The following is a 17,733-nucleotide window of genomic DNA, read 5'->3' on the forward strand; positions in this document are numbered from 1 at the left end:
GGAAGACTTTTCAACATATTAAAGAGCAGAATGCTGAGGAACTGCTAAGGACAGAGATATATACACCTGAAATTATCTGCAGTTAAAAGATGTCAACAGAAAATCCCACATAAAAGAGTGATGGTTTAAGGAAAATCTAAATAAAAATAACAATTCCCTCCAATGGAGTCCAGGGAAAACACAGAGGAGGTATAGGACAGGTCTTCCTGCTTATTTTTCAAGAGAGAAAAAGCAATGGCAAACAAAATAACATGAACCTAATTTTCTAAAGTTTTAAATAATTAAAAGCCCCTATTAATTAGTTCTAATAGCCTCAAACAGAAAAAGAACATCTGTGAATTCTAATATCCCCCAAAAGAACCACATTAGTGACTGGGATGGATCAATATGATAGCTAAGAAAGTATTTCCTAAATACTAAATTACTACTATCAATTAAATGTAACAATCATTATTGTAATTATTATCAAAAAAGTTGCTGCTAGTTGAGTCACGCTTCTTGGAAAAGCCCCCTCTATCTCTAACCTGTCTCTATATTAGAAAAAGAAAGCATTCTAATCAAAATATGGAGATAAATCTCTATTAGGTTATGATTAATAACTGAAACTAATGAGAAAGTGACACATTTAACAATGATGCTAGCTAATTTAGAATTCTTGCTTTATAAGAATCACATACAAATACTGGATTTGCAATGTGCACATATACAACTGTTTAAATGACTAACCCATAAATACTAGTTTTATCATATTACCTAGATCTTAATATGTACATTTATAAATATATTTTAACAGCTCTGAAACAGTTTTAAGGTAAACAACATTTTTTAAAAAAGTCTACTAGTAGACAAGCAAGTTGGGATTTACACGGTAGTCTCACTGCTAGCACATGTATATACTTAATCATGTAACGTAAGTATCTGTTCATCCTGCCAACATTGTAGCCAAGACACATATTTTAATTTTAACATAACTCTGGACCCCTAATTATTGCTTAAATGTCAAAAAGATTAAACTCAGCAGCACTACTGAAACAAAATGTTACTGTATATGCAAAAGATTGCATATACATGTCAGAAAATACAATTAAAGACAAAGGGTATCATTTAAAGCTAGGAGATATTGATGTGACCAATACATATTTCATGAAGGACCATTCGTCAGGTGCCATATAGTTATCTACTAGAATCCAAAAGTTCGAGAAGAGGAAGAACCCCAAGGCCTAGAACAGTGCCTGGTTCTTGGTATTTTAAGTTGTTGTAGTTGTACCTTTAGTATAAACATAGAGTTACAGTTTGGTGAACACTTAGAGGCATGTTTAACATGTCTTATTTCATTTAATCTTCACAAGAACACTGTTTATAAGTATTATTACTGCCCCCATTTTACAGATGGGGAAACTGAAGCACAGAGGTTAAATAAGTTGCTCAGAGTCAACATTACATAAATTGTAAGTGGTAGAGATACTTAATAAATATTTGTTGAATGAATGTTTGAATCTACGTGTACAAAGCTTCCAGCTGACTTTCAAGAGATGCTGTAAACTTCCAAGGATTATATAATTCAACCAAGGGAAAAATACAAAAACAACCCCCTTCCAAAAAATGTATAAGCTGGATCAAATATTAGGGGCAGATAAAACCCCAGCACACTTTGAAATACCTCAAGTTATAAATTCTCAAAGGTCAGAGTCACCAATCCAAATAATCCAAAGTAGCATATCACTTTGATGCTATATTTAACTGCTAACAACCAAAAGAGATTTACAGAAATCTTAGGAATTTTGTTATAAAGAAGGCATCTCTCTAAAAACTTTATGATATAAAAGAAGAAAATGTTATATAGTTTTATGGATAAATGTACACTACAGTTAGCTGGTTTTAAAAAATGCACTTAAGGTAGTGTTTCCTTCATACTCCCATATTTGAAAAGCTGTAAGTAAGTTGATGGATGTCTTACAATTGATGACATCCAAGAATTGAGGAAATATTATCCTTTGGATTTCTGATACAATACTCATATTTTGAAGTGACATCTACTGTGACACTGGTAACAATTGCTAAATTCATGAAAGACATGTAGAGGCAGACACCTTGGACATTAAAGCTGAGAACTTAAATCTAGAAGTAATATCAAGTTTCACTGAAACTGTGATCACAATGGATAAGGAAAAATATTTGGGAGGTATCAAGAGGGTCAGGTAGTGTATGATGAGAAAATAAAAAGCAAACAGATTTTTCATTAAAATGCACTTAAAAAGCTCAATGTACCACTGTAAAGTCTCTAGTTACAATTACTTAAATTGCTAACAAAAGTAAAATTCAAATAAAAAATTGTTCATTGTAGCATATCATATTTTAATATTAAAAATTTAAAAATGTATCCTAGGATGAAGACATTTTCCACTAATTTCAGTTTTTACCCTAGACAATTCACACTCAATGATACAGCAAATTAGTAGTTCCCATAGCACACTGAATAAAACAAGAGCAAAATACATCAGGTGGTTTGACTGATGAATAAACTATGGAATATTCTAGGGCCTGAATCTCTTTTTCAACCAGATAAAGATTAGAAGAGGGCCTCGGAAATTTGTCTTTCTTTCAAGTTTCTAAAAGGTTTATTCTGAGTCCACAAACCTCTGGGAACTGATTCTACACCACATGTTGGAGTGACTCTGGGAGAAAAGGGAAAAGGAGGGTGGCTGGGATAGAGTATGGTTAGGGTAAGGTGTAAACTAAAGTTGTCCTAAAAGGCAAAGGGTAAAGCTGCCTTCTTAACCATAAAATCACCTGATGGATTAGATTAAAAAGAGATAGATACATACATATATACACACATGCATATCCACACATACCATATTACTCTCAACAAAAAGAAAATCACCTCCAGTTTAGCACCATTTGACTAATTGCAGCTAGTCGCTTGAAGGTATTAACTTGTCTAGGCAGAGGAAGAGGCTATTTAGTGTCTGAGAGGCATAATTTTTCACTTTGACTTTAATGCTGATCAAGGAGAAGGGGCCTGCCATAAACTCCAGCATTTTAGCTCCTATGGGTAAACAGTTCTTACAGAGGGGGAAGCTAGTTAGGCCATATTTGGTGAGGGACTCCTCTCACTGCCATCTAGCTTCTTTTGCCCTGATTAAATTCCCTTCAGCAAATTTGGAGATAAATTGATCTGCTACTGAGAATTAGCAGTTTATTTATGAAACAGGGTCTTGCTTTGTCACTCAGGCTGGAGTGCAGTGGCATGATCATGGCTCACTGAAGCCTCAACTTCCTGGACTCAAGTGATCCTCCCACCTCAGCCCCCTAAGTAGCTGCGACTCCAGACACATGCTATCATACCTGGTTAATTTCTGTATTTTTTGTAGAGACAGGGTTTTACCATGTTGCCTGGGCTGGTCTCAAACTCCTGAGCTCAAGTTATCCCCCCATCTTGGTCTCCCAAATTGCTAGGATTACAGGTGTGAGCCACTGACTGTACCCAGTTAGCAATGTTTATTTTTAAAAATTTGCATTGAGGATTACATCTCAAACTCCTAAGAGTTTGGATAATAATAATAGCAACAATACATCAAGATGTTTTTGGTTATAAACAACAGGAGACTTAGTTCAAAATAAAGGGATACATTTACTTCAAAAATAAAATTACCTTGTATAACAAGAAGTTCCAAACTAATATGGCCCCAGGTTGTTAGGCTCACAGATAGCATCACAGAACCAATTCTTTCTTTCCAGTCTGCTATTCTTGGTAGGGTTACTAATACCCCTCATGGCTACCAGATGGCTACACATGGTCATGCCATTATATTCTCACATACCAATGCCTAGAGGTGTACACGACACATGTACTTGTGCGTGTGAGTGCATGCACACACACACACACACACACGCACAGACAATACTACCTCTTTGTGTCTCTTTTTTAAACCTAAAAAATAGGCTAGGTATGATGACTCATTCCTGTAATTCCAGCACTTTGGGAGGCTGAGGCAGGTGGGTCACTTGAGGCAAACCTGTCTCTACTAAAAAAAATATTAGTCAGGTGTGGTGGCATGCACCTGTAATCCCAGCTACTCCAGAGGCTGAGGCACAAGAATTACCTGAGCCCGGGAGGTGGAGATTGCAGTGAGCCAAGATTGCACCACTGCACTCCAGCCTGGGCAACAGAGTGAGCCTCTGTCTCAAGAAAAATAAAAAATCTAAAAAATCTTTCTCTATACACATATTTTCCAACCTCATGAGTCAAGAGATAGATTACACGGATGCCATAAAAGCATCCTTCAAGGTGAGTGGAGCTTGGAATAAAGAATCCATATTCAACTCTGGACCCTAGGAATGAGCCAGCCACACAACTGGTTGAGGTGCTTTCCCTAGTGAGGAGTCTAAATGGTGAGTTATAAGCCTTGGCCATGTAGGCCCAGTGTGATTTTTAAAAAATTACTTTTATCATAGGATATAGTACCACTAGAAGGAACCCCAAGACATCTCTTGAGTTCCACCTATATCCTTTTCTTTTGCCACACTGTGTAGTACTATTTCCCTCTGGTTATCAGGTTTAACCACTTCAATCACAGCATAACCACCTCCCCTCCTATCCCGTCTTCCTCCCTTTTAAAATTTTGATATGTTTGCTTAGTAGCACGAAGACCTAAACTGGCAAGAAGGTAGGGTCAGCTACCAACCAAATTGTTGTGCCACAGGTGCCAATGTTCCTCCTTTGGATACTAAGGCCTCTAACCCAGCAGAGACCAGAAATAAGGAAGGCTGAATCACATGTTTTAAGTGCATCACTAGTTAAAATGGCGTTACAGATGCTTGGATGCCTTAACAAAGGCCATTTCCCTGTTTTTCATTTCTTCTAGCATCCTAGCTGCAGTTGTTGAATCATAAGTCTAAGCCCATCATGTAATCTTTCTATTCTATTCTCTAGTGCTCTAGGGGTGCTCGTCTGATTCAATTATGTTCTATAAGAAATGAGTAGAAGTATGCCAAAGGCTTCTCAAAAAGATTTTTCTCCCTAATAAGTATAAGGAATATGAGGAGAAAGCTTCTTTTTCTGCCTCTCTCTTTGTACTGGGGACACTATTATGGGGGAAGTGATATTTGGAGTTGTGGTAGCATCTTGCTATCAAGAGAGGGTGAAAGTCAACACACTCAGGTCCATCAAGAGATCATCATCTCACTAAAGTAACTGGGATACCTGCATCCAGGACTCTTTTGAAGTAAACAAATGTAAAGGGTTTAAGTCACAGTTTAGGTTCTCTGTTCCTTGCAGCCAAAAACATCTTAGCTGATACATACAGTGAGAAGTGGGTACTGCAAGAAGCCAGTCATAAAATGTGGAACATGCTGAGTCCAGCAGCATAATGAAGGGTGCTGAGAACTCAATTCTTCCTAGCTAGATCTTAGTTTATATCACAGCCAAGAATTAGAATTTCAAGTTTATCTTTCTCTTTCTTTATGCTATCTGGCATTGTTTGAAGTATGTGTGTCTTACTGTCAACTTGGTCCACATTCCACTACCTATAAGTTTATTCCTGAGAGATTCACTTTCAGTAGAAAGATAAAGCCAAATTTCTAGACGTATAGAACTAAGGATAAAACCTCAAAAGGTAGTATATTTTCCAAAGTAAAAAGTATCTTAGTGGCCTGTCAGCCTTCATTAGGAATACTTCTGTGTTGCAGGAGGTACTAAGATTTAAAAGAGTTAGTACGAGAATGCAATACCAAGTAAATAATGATGAATGGTCTATTAGTTACAAATTATTTGACATAGATACATTTATCAATATGTACAGGCAGTTATTTGAATTTAATATTGCTTTCAGGTTTATTGCCTTACCCTTATTGTCCAAAGTAACACTTCCCTTTCCAAATCAGATGGTAATCAAAATATAAAATGGAAAAATCTCTCAGTCTGTCGACTCAATTCAACTCTCAGGGTTTGTTTGTTTGTTTGTTTTGTAGTAAGTACTATCAGACCAAAGGAAAGAAAACAATTACAGACCCACAGACTTTGATAAGAGAGAAGATTACATCAGATAAGTGCAAGTGAACAACAGGGTATTTCAACCATTCTAAAATATTTATTTATACACAGTAGGATTACAGATAATCTATACTAGGTTATCTCAAAATGTATTCCCTGGAATGTTTCTACCTTCCTCCTCCCAAAAAAGAACACCACGTCAAACAAAATTAGATATATATTGCATATAACATCCCCCTTGTTAGATAGTCACGATGTACATCAAAGTATTAATGGCTTTGAAAAGTTAGGCTGTAAATAAGCCAACTAATCATAATCTATCATGTTCAAATTAGACTTAAGAATTCCTTTTTAACTGTGTATTCCCAAGGAATGCACTTGGGAAATGTTTATTGGTACATTCTAATAATGCCCATGAGGGTTTTCATTCCCTAGGAATAGAAGTTAAAGTTATTTTTCACCACTGTTGCTACGCTATGAAGTAATGGTAATGACGATTTTGTTGTTGAATACTGGAGCAAAAAGTCATTAACATATATCTGAGATACTATTTTTAAGAACTGAATATAAATTCCTGAAATGCTTTCTATAATGGAGAACTACAAATTTCCTGTTTATACTTTAGCTGGTCCAATAACAAAAATAACATGTTATCTTGAAAATAAGTTGCATATTCATTTCTACCTCAAACATGTGGATAGGTCAAATTTAAAATATTTTTATAATAGATTATTTAGTAAAATGTATAAAATTATACACATGTGGATATTTCTGCATAAATACCAGAAAAATGTGCTTACATAGTCATTACAAAAAAAAAAACTTGTTATCTGACCCCAATGAGGATATTTAAAACAAAAACTGTTTAAAAACACAATTACACAAACAAAAATAAGCCTATATTAAAGTTAAACCATGTTCACTACCAATTTTTCAGATCCTAAATTTAAAAATAACTACGTCAAGAAAGTGTTTTAATATACATTGGAGCACAAGTAATATAGTTTACTGGTTGTTAAATAAAATTACTTCATTATACTACTGCTAGTGGAATAAAATTGACACACACAACTTGTACATGCAGGGAAAATACAACTTAATGTAAATAGATGGTTTTCAGCACATTCCTTTACTAGAATGTGGCCACCTGCCACAAAGTACACAAGCTCATGCACAAGATCAAGACGTTACATACAGCTGAGATCACAATGTCATGCATAGTACAACAGCGTGCCAGATTATCGTACCACAAACTGTGCAGATGTTCTCCCCCACCCCATGAGCCACTGCCAGCAGCTGCTGTGGAGCTTGGTTACCCATATCCGTGACATGAACGGTGTCCTTTGGAGAATCTTGTTCCCTGTGGCTGTAAGTATTCTTATTTTTATAATATTTTAATGATGTTTGCTATCAAAATGTTAAGTACAATACTGGAAATTATGAAAAAGTAGACTTTTTACAATACTAAGCAATTATATACATCTTATCTCAGGTACTTGCAAAAAGCATCACATATTTAAACATATCATCAAAACTAATTTACTGCTCAGAGTTAAATGAACCCAAAATAATATATCTGATGACAGTGCTCCAGTGAGTGGGGAAAAAGAAAACAAAATACAGTCTCCAAAAAGTACTGCCTAATTTTGAGCACTCAAAAAACTTGGCAAGAGTCATTCTAAAGTCTGGCTAAAGTATGACTCATACAGATAAGTGCTATATAAGAACATTTATTAGGATGGATCTTTCACTTACATGATTTCAATTTTGAATACTTGACTTGGTAAACAATTAGCCAAGTTAACATTATTTATGTTAGTCAATGAAAGAAAGTACAGAATATAGTCACTGAACTACTTCCCCTCATTTCTCTCACCTTATTAAGTGTATTGCAATGTCCTTTTTTTCCTATATATTTCTTAAGTGTATTCTGGTAAAGATAGAATTTTCTTTTGCTATTAGGTAACATCTGCTAAATTACATGTTCATAAAAGCATAGAATCAGAATTTTGGAACCTCAAGACACATTGAGTGGCTCAGCTCTATGCCTCTTGGGAGTACTACATGGCCCTTTTAGAATGATAAATTCAGTGCTTCTGGAATGTTCCAGAGTATCTTTAAATCAGGCCAGGGAGTAAAAAAAAAAAAGAAAATACAGCCAACTCTCAATAACAATGGAAGGTAGGATAGATAAGTAAAATATGAAGATCTAAAAATCTTATTTTAATTAATAACTTAAATCCCCTCCCTCAACAAACATTTGACTTATAATTTTAAAAAATTATGTCAGATATAAAAACAACTTGAATTTGAGCTCTTTTCTCTGCCCCCTCTCCAAACACCCTAGAGGAGGTACTAACAAGAACTGTATAGTTTGATATTGGTAGCTGCAGAGATGAAAACCTATTTATATGTCTAGCTTTTCCAAATTAGATATTTAAACCTATACATATAATATTTTAGCATATGAGGACCCATGTGTATTTTCATCTTTGTGTAAAAATGATTGCTTTATAATTTGTTTAAAAATTGGCATTCCTTTAGCAAGGAAAGACTACTTACCATAATCAGTATCAGCAATTACATCCAACTTTTCTGACTCTGTAACAATCTACAACTTGGTACTTACCAGGTTACATTTCTCTTATAATGTAACATTTGAAAGTGATACGAATTGAAGATGACAGTTTTACTCAACATCAGAATAATTCATGACAGGAGCCAGCATGCCTTGATTAAATGGGCATAAGAAGACTGGGGCTTAAAACAGCTGCCTCTCCTGATTCTTATGTACTGTACAGTACAGCACTGTACCATTCTGCCTCAGTTTTACTCCAGCAATTCAATTACCTCAACAGACTGATGCAAAATACATATCTTTATTGTGACTATTATTAAGATCATTGAGACAGGGTCTCACTCTCAAAGCTTATTGCACTCTTGACCTCTGGGGCTACATATCTTTATTATGATTATGATTATTATCATTGAGACAGAGTCTCACTCTCACAACTTACTGCGCCCTTGACCTCTGGGGCTCAAGTGATCCTCCTACCTCAGCCTCCGGAGTAGCTGGGACCACAAGAATGCACCACAATGCCTAGCTAATTTTTTTAAAATTTTTTGTGGAGACAGGACCTCCCTATGTTGTCCAGGCTGGTCTCAAACTCTTGGGCTCAAGTGGTCCGCCTGCCTCAGACTCCTGGAGTGCTGGGATTACAGACGTGAGCCACTATGCCTGGCCTGAAAAATATATATTTTATTATAAAGTTCATCATATTAACTGTTTTAATTAGCAACAAATAATGTTTAAGTCTAAATAAATAATTAAGAATAATAAAGTCTCTATAACTGTGCCATCATTTGAATATGTAAGTGCAGCAGAATCTCTTGTAAGAGCAGGTATGCCACAGTGCAGGATAAAAAAAGTGACGTTCTTATGTTGCCATATGTTTACATGGACAGTAACTGGGATTTGACCAAAAACAAGGTGAAAACAAGTATATTTTATAATAAAAGGCATGAGAAAAAATGTGCAATAAAGGCACAATAACAACATTTAAATTTATGATAAATAGTTTATCCATTTATTTGCCTTTCTGAAGAATGATCATTTGATTCTAAAAAGCAATATTATATTGGTAAATGTGTAATTTGAACTTCGTATAAATCATTCTAATTTCATTAAGGTATCAGTTTGCTATTCATTGACAGTAATACCTCTTTAAATAGTGATGAAAGAAAAGAAATATCTGAATTTAAATATTATACCTGGCTTTACAATATATATACTTTGTTATATTTCTGGAGATATGACTTAACTGGTAAGAAGTGTATCAGTAAACCTTTGCAATGGCATTTTATTTTATTTTAAATTTATGTACCATAAAAATTTAACAAAAAATAAACCATACATAAGTAAAAATCAATTGATTAGAAAAAGATATTATTGGTATTTTTATATGCATACGTATAAAATTGGTATTTTTGTTTAAGACTCAAATATTTTACATAGGAGAAACATTTCCCTAATTATAACAAAGTTAAGATAACTTTAGAAAATACTTGGCTGTATGATTTGAACTGTCATTAATACCTCGACAACAAATGAAAAAAAGTTGGTTTTGAAAATTAGGTAAATTAAAATAATGCTGCAGATTAAATTTTTCCACAAAAAATAATGCACCCAAAAGTAGTAGTTCTCAGTGCTGTATAATTTTCACTCAGATTTCTAAGAATAAATCTGTAAGTATTTAAACATTTCTGAAAATCTGAACTTTTCCATGACATAGTAAAATAAGAATAGAGAAAAAAAAATCAGTGAAAAAGTTGTTTTCACATTTTGATCATGCTTACACGTTATGTTAAGAAAGAATTAAATAATTAATACAAAATTCTTCAATTTTATAACAATCTATAAATAGTTCCTATGTCAACATGGAATTATATTGTTAAAGGCATTATTTGAAGACAACGTTTTGATTTGTCAGAAAATAGAACAATGTCCTTAATGATTATCTCTGATAAAAGTAACATCACTACTAAGGAAAAACAATAAACAGAAAAAAACTGCTGCAGATAAAATCTGATGAACACACTCTGTTCTTATTATCAAATTTTTGTGTTCTCTACTTATAATGTACTAATATTGTAATCAGGTCAGTAGAGGACTGAATATATATCATGGATGCTGCTACATAAAGTGAACAGGTAGAAAGGTTAGAACGTGACATGGTAAGGCGAAGAAAAATGACTATGTCACATAGCAATAGTTTAAAATATTGGTTTTCTCAGTGATCAAAAAAGCATGTTCAATGACTTTTTGTTTTCCCTGCTAGTTTATGATATTGGAAAGATGCAGCAAGATAGTAATAAAGGTCACTGGATACAAATATTCAAGTTCTTCACTAACCTCATCTGGGTTGGCATTAAAGGTGAGGCTGCCTTCATCCAGCTGCATATACAATTTTCTAAAAGAAAATCCTAAAGGTGGGTTCTTATTGTATATGGAACAGTGACCCCAAGTGGATTTGCACAACCTGTAAAATCAGAGAAAATGAGACAAGAAAACATTACTACATTTAATTTCCTAAGTTAAATATGCATATACATGCAAAAATAGTAACATGAAATAAGATTGAATTTTATAGTTCTAAAGTTTAAAATTTTTAAGTTTGTACTTGTTTTCTATTTGTTTACTAGAGTATGACAGATGCTTTAAATTTAGCAATTTTGACAGCATCTAATAAATGTGAGTTATAAAGATTAATAATATTCATGAGTACTATCTGAAGTTAAACATAAACTATTCATAATAATAGTAATAATAGCTAACATTTACTGAATACTTACTAGATGTCAGACCCTATTTCAAGTATTTTAATTGGATTAGCCTGCCTAATCTTCACAACAATCCTATGACGTTGGTGATACAGATAAGAAACACAGACAAAACAGTTGCCCAAGATCATATGGCTAATATGTACAGATGCAGGATTTCAACCCAATGAGTAATCCACAGCTTGCAATTATTAACCAAGAATCTAAATAGGGTTTATTAACTAACCTATGTGCTCTATTGTGAAATAAAACTAAATGGGAGGAAAAGAATGCTGGGCAGGGAAACAACTTTTGTTTTTCAAATAATACACGTTACAACAGACAAATTAAATATAGAAATTGTTTGTAATGCCACAACTTGAATACATTCATCAAGCTGTGATGTTCAACATAGCTGTTTTTAAGATACTGCTTCAAAAACACTAGTTCTTTACTATCAGAGCGATACATGATTGTTTAGAAACTCTATAAAACCGAAAATACTAACAGTTCATATCTCAAAACACACTGCAGATTGGGATAGTTTCTAACTCTTCACAGAGGCAATAGCTACTGGTTATTTGAAAGTTAATGTTTTATCTTATTATAATGCCTGTAAATTCTGGATATCTACCAAAAATCCTTAAATATAAATGCATTATTCTAGAGAAACAGAGAATACTGAAATTATATTCTGATACAATTGTGATGAGTCTTTGTCTCAAAATTATCTGATTTGTTGTGTATTCAAAAACACCTGCTACTTGTTGAGACAAATGAAACTGTTTACTTTCTTATATTCATTATTAATTTCTGCCTCAGATTTCCTTCTTTTAATAAACACACAAAGTGCAGAGCAACAAGAAAAAGTTACTGTCTGAGCATATAACATCAAAAATTGTGAGGACAAGGGGGTAAAATATCTAATTTAACATGAGACTACCCTCTTAGTAGTTGATTTATACTGCTGCATTATTTTACCCACCAAATGAAATCACTGACTCAAAACTGTAAGTATAAAAAATTGTTCAGAATATTATCAATATTTTTTCAGTCTTATTAATCTAGTCCCAATAAAACTCAAAACTAGAGTTTTATTACTAAGCTTTGTGAAAACCAGAGAACTTCCCAACATCAATGAGTATTCAATACATCCAAAGTTGAAATTAAAACTAAGCCAGCCTGTAATTTCAAATAGAAGCAATTTATTATTAAGGAAAAAATCCAAGTATTATAAAAATAGGCATAATTATGGCAAATATTTCTTTCACAAATGAAAAATTCAGATTTAAACCCCAAATGAAGAATACATTCTGGTTGACTTCAGGTAAGGCTAGAAATTAAACTTTTAAAAAAAGTTCAAACACATAAACAGAAATTAAGTTAGTAAGGAATACTAAAATGTAGAAAAGAGATTAGAAAGAATGACCCAGTTTAAAAGTACTTTCATTTCCTCTTCTATTCACATGATTAAAAAATTAATAACATTTATTTTAAAGACTCCTCATTAATAGAATTTCCTCTCACATAGTACTTTCACTGTGTCAAACAAATGAGTAAAAAAATAACAAGATATGATATTGATGATTTTTATCTATTTAGAGGTTGAGAAATGACCTATATAACTTGTACTAGAACTGTGTGACATCAGAAAGCCTAATATAGGAATGTCATTACTGAAAATATATTTTGACTAAAGTTTGTAATTTATTAAGTCTCTCAATTAGATTTCTAGTTTGAAATTATATGAAGTCTTAAAAAGATATTTGTTTCTAGTTATAGTCTATATTTTTATAAAGACCTATTTCAAGATAATAAGACAAACTTTGGTAAAGGATGCTAGAAGGTCTGAGATCCAATGATTCCAAGTTTGGTAATATTTTTAGGCCAAAAAATCATGTACCTACACTTTTTGTTAAAGTATATGATGCTATTTAAGGAGTAACTTAGGTTCAATAAAACAGATTCTATTCCAGCAAATGTTCTTAGATTTGTGGTTTTAATTCAAACTAGTACAATGTGGAAATTTATGTAATCTACTTTAAGTTCAGCAAGTAAATAAAAACAACTATTTGTCCCCTTGCTTTCTAATATTTGCCTACTTCATTGAAATGCTGGTTAGAAAAAAAAAAGTAGATAAAATTTTCACCAGTTAAATTTTATTCTAACAAGCACCTTTGAAGAAATATAGAATTGAGTAAAAATGTAAGGCTCTATATGAAGAAAATTAAAAACAGTAACATTTGAGGACTATTCATTGATTTCGAAGTCTGCCTATTCTTCAGATGGGATACCTATGGGAAGCACAAACTACACAGCATGTGAACACTCCAACTTTTAAATTAGAAATTCTCACTCCACAACTTTGCGGTATTTTTAGAATAAAGTGAGAGTTTCTGATTTATAATCAACTGACAGAGCCTGATTGGTAACCTCTCTTCTAACTGTAAAGTTATTATTCTATTTTCTATTGTCCTCCTTTTCACAAGATCAAATTTGACTGTGATGCTAACTGTATATTTTTCCAGGTTTTAATAAAGAGCATCTCAAAGTACAAGCCCAAGTTTAAAGAAAATATTTTGTAATATACATTATAAAAAGAATATTTAAGCATGATTATGTTTAGAGATACCTGAATTCAACATTGGTGGGTTTAACTTACCCTTGCCAGAGAAGTTCATCATTCGCAAGGTCCTGCCAAACACATGAAGCCAAGCAAAGGTCAGTTGCATTCAGGTAGGACAAGATGGTAAAGCTTAGCTCAGGAGGCAACATTTCCAAATTAATGAATCCTTCCTGTTCTTTCGATTTCCTTGCCTTCAAAAGATGATATATGTCAATGCCTCCTTGGACTTGTTTACGATGATTGGTGTTAGAAATGTTGCTCGCAGCCATTCTCCTGCTCTGCTCTCTGGTGAGGTAGCCTTGCTCACTGTAGCCTTCTTGTTGTAGCTGCTGGTTTCTGACCACTCTCCACAACCCTTGACCCATCTGCAAGCCTGGGAAAAAGCCAGAATGTAATAAGGGTGACATTTAAAAAGTAACCCATTTTTCCCAGTGGTATAACAAATCTGACATGAAGCATTCATTTATCAGAATTAAAACTTCTCATTAAAACCTACTAAAACCAGAAGTATATTACTAAGAATAGCTGGAAAATTATAAGTGCAAATTTTGATAGACAAAGTTTCAGAATTACTTGGTTCGATCATCACCTTTATCCCAGTTTGCTAACTACTTTTAAAGTCCATATGTGACATAATCATTTTTCACGTGGTAAGATTTAAAAGTTACTGATGTCCTTAATACTCTTACAAATTATAATTATGTAAACTTATGGGCCAGTATTAAATACAGCTCTGATCAGAGCACAGACTTTAGTTAAAAGGCCTCCAGACCCTGCTTTTTATCACAATTCAGTCTAAGCTAAGCTAGCTCCTTTTAACCAAACTCCCAGATGCGTAACAGCTGGGAAACAGGCTTTTAGTTTAATTCTTGCCAGTCTACACTTACATTGTAGACTGTAATAAAATGTAACATAGGCCCTGAAGTCTAATTCAGAAACCTTATAAATTAGACACCTAGAACTCCATGATAAATAGCTCGGTAACAGTAGACTATTTAGTTTTGTTGTTGCCTTAAATTAAAAATTGTAATTTAGAGAAATTTTCTAATTCTTCTCCACAAATCCCTATGGATTCTTCAGAAGTACCTGGGAAAAGACACCAGAAGAAGGTGTGCTCGAGTCTCCCCACTACCATCTGACCTCCCACCAGAGCATTCTACATTTGTCTGTCACATATATTGACTTCCTCATGTACAAATGTATTAGAAAATTCCTAGATCTAGATTTGGCATTGCCTTTAAATAGCTTTTCTGGAGCAAATAAAGTCATTCAGAACAACTAAATCGGAGTTCTTAATGAATACAAATAATTACTTTCCTGATCTCTTTTTCAAACAAAATACTTTTATCAACTGAAGTTGACTACTAATACCTTTGTGTTTCAAAAACTTGGAAAAAATACTGACTTTCCCATAAAATCATTAAAATAGTCAAATAACTTTTATAGCATGACCTGAACTTAAAATATAATGTGGCTTTAATTAACTGTTTACAATAAGTACTAACAAAAACAACAGCAAAAACCCCAAAAGACAAAAAAAAAACCAACAACAGTGACTAGATATCTTTTCATTAGAAATAATTTGAAAATTCAGTGGAACTTCAAAGAATGTCAAAGATTGTTGTTGATGAAAACAGAAAAAATAGTGGGCAGACTAGAGCATGCCTTCTTCTGGTGTCTTTTCCCAGGTACTTCTGAAGAATCCATAGGGATTTTATTTTAGTATTTAAAAAGGTATGATCCATGCATTTATTTACTAAACCATTGGCTATTATTCGGGTAATGGCCACTAAATTCGGTCATTTGTTGATTAAAACAGAAAAAAAAGTCCAGGATAATTTTTAACTCTTCCCCCACCTTATATTGCACTGCTTGGAATCCCAGCAGCTTAAGCTATACAGGTATGGTGGGGAGGTACAAAGAGAAGAAACATATTAATAATTTTAAAATGTAGGCACATTTGTTTTTGAAAAGAAGGCACAAAAGATAACCCTTCTCTCCCTACTACACACGACACTATGGTATTTTTTCCTAAATCAGTGGTTAAGCTATACAAATAAAATTCTTTTAAAAAAAAAACAGAATATCAGGAAAATAAAAAGACAAGCCACGGACCAGGAGAAAATCTTTGCAAAACACATATATGATAAAAAGACTGTGCATCCAAAATATGTGAAGAACTCTTAAACCTCAGCAGTAAGAAAATAATCCACTTTAAAAATGAGCAAAAGATCTGAATAGACGCCTCACCAAAGAAAATATACAAATGGCAAATAAGCACATGAAAAGATGCTCAACATCATATGTCGTGAGGGAACTGAAAATAACATAACTATGAGATACTACTACACACCCACTAAAAGAGTACATCCGAAACAGTGACAATACCAAATGCTGGCAAGGATGTAGGAATGCAAAATGATACAACCACTTTGGAAGACAGGTAGTTTCTTTAAAAATTAAACATACTTTGTATGATTCAGCATTAGCTGAATCATTTACCTAAATAAAAGCTTTTTATGTAGGTATTTACCTAATTAAAAGCTTATGTCCACACAAAAACCTACACGTGAATGTTTAAAGCAGTTTTGGTAATTAATTTTCAAATCCTGTAAGCAACTACAATGTACTTCATTATGCGAATGTATAAATAAGCTGTGGTACAGTATATCTATACAATGGGAAATTATTTAGCACTAAAAAGAAATGAGCTATCAAGCAATGAAAAGACATGGAGGAACTTTAAGTGCCTATTATTAATGTTAAGTAAAAGAAGCAAATCTAAAAAAGTTCTTTACTGTATGATTCTAATTATAAGATATTCTGGAAAAGGCAAAACTATGGAGACAGAAGAAATGATTAACGTACAAAAAATAGAGAATGTCAACAAAAAATTATAAGTACAAGTTTTATATTTGTTTAAATGTACCATGTCACATTACAACATTAAGTACAACTTAATTTTGACACAAATTGAACATTTTAAGTCTACTAATCATAAAGAAAAGTATTTTATTTTCACCATTGTTATTCCTCTATTTAACTTAGCAAGAAAATATCTAGAAATCACATTAATTGCTGAGCTCACCTAGCACAGCTGTTATTTTAAATAATTAAATTTATTCTTCTCTTTTGTTTTTGTACCACTAAAGGTAAATTATCAAACATGGTAACTGCAGTATCTGAAGTCTCAATATTTAAAACATTTATTAACAATTTCAGTCTATTTTCCTACAGAATCTTTCTAGTGGCATATGGTTAAGCAGCTGTTGCTACTCTTAGGCCTGTTGCTAGGGAACAAAGAATCAGGGTGATTTCCCTAGGCTCCGGACTTTAATGGGGATCACTTAAATTGAACACACTGGATAATATGATTCAGAAAGCATCCGGCAGGTAGAAAGAGGTAAAGCCAGCAGCTGGTTCTTTAAAAAATAATAATAATAATAATGGGGAGGTTGGAGGGTTGAGGCTCATGTATACATAGTTCAGACAAAGAAAACTGCAAAATTATACCTTATTTTCTGTATTCCTACTGCTAAACAATACTGAAAATTGTCCCCTTGGGACTTTCGTTTCCCTTTAAAGCAGTTCTTGATCCTGGGTAAAAACACAATAATGATAAAGCACTCTGAGAAAGAGTAACATCATGAGCTTAGCATTTGGAGAAAGAAAAGGGAGTCTGTAGCGTTCTGCCCCCATTCCCTATCTTCCTTAGCATAATAGGGATGTGAAACATGGGTGTAACTGTCAGAAAAGCTTTAAAACTCTCAAAATGACGTGACATCCATTGTAT

General features: G+C 33.3%; 1 protein-coding gene across 1 annotated transcript in view; it reads right to left on the reverse strand.

Annotated features, from left to right (window-relative positions):
• Positions 1-17,733, reverse strand: part of FBXO8 (F-box protein 8) — a 47,303-nt gene that overhangs the window by 12,093 nt on the left and 17,477 nt on the right. The window contains exons 2-3 of the mRNA XM_517540.8: positions 13,977-14,313; positions 10,908-11,034 (exon numbers count right to left, since the gene is read on the reverse strand). Of these exons, the coding sequence (XP_517540.3) occupies positions 10,908-11,034; positions 13,977-14,305 (456 nt within the window). The 5' untranslated portion in view covers positions 14,306-14,313. The remainder of the gene's footprint in view (positions 1-10,907; positions 11,035-13,976; positions 14,314-17,733) is intronic.

The sequence above is a fragment of the Pan troglodytes genome, chromosome 3, assembly GCF_028858775.2.
Source record: "Pan troglodytes isolate AG18354 chromosome 3, NHGRI_mPanTro3-v2.0_pri, whole genome shotgun sequence".
NCBI classification, from domain to species: Eukaryota; Metazoa; Chordata; class Mammalia; order Primates; family Hominidae; genus Pan; species Pan troglodytes.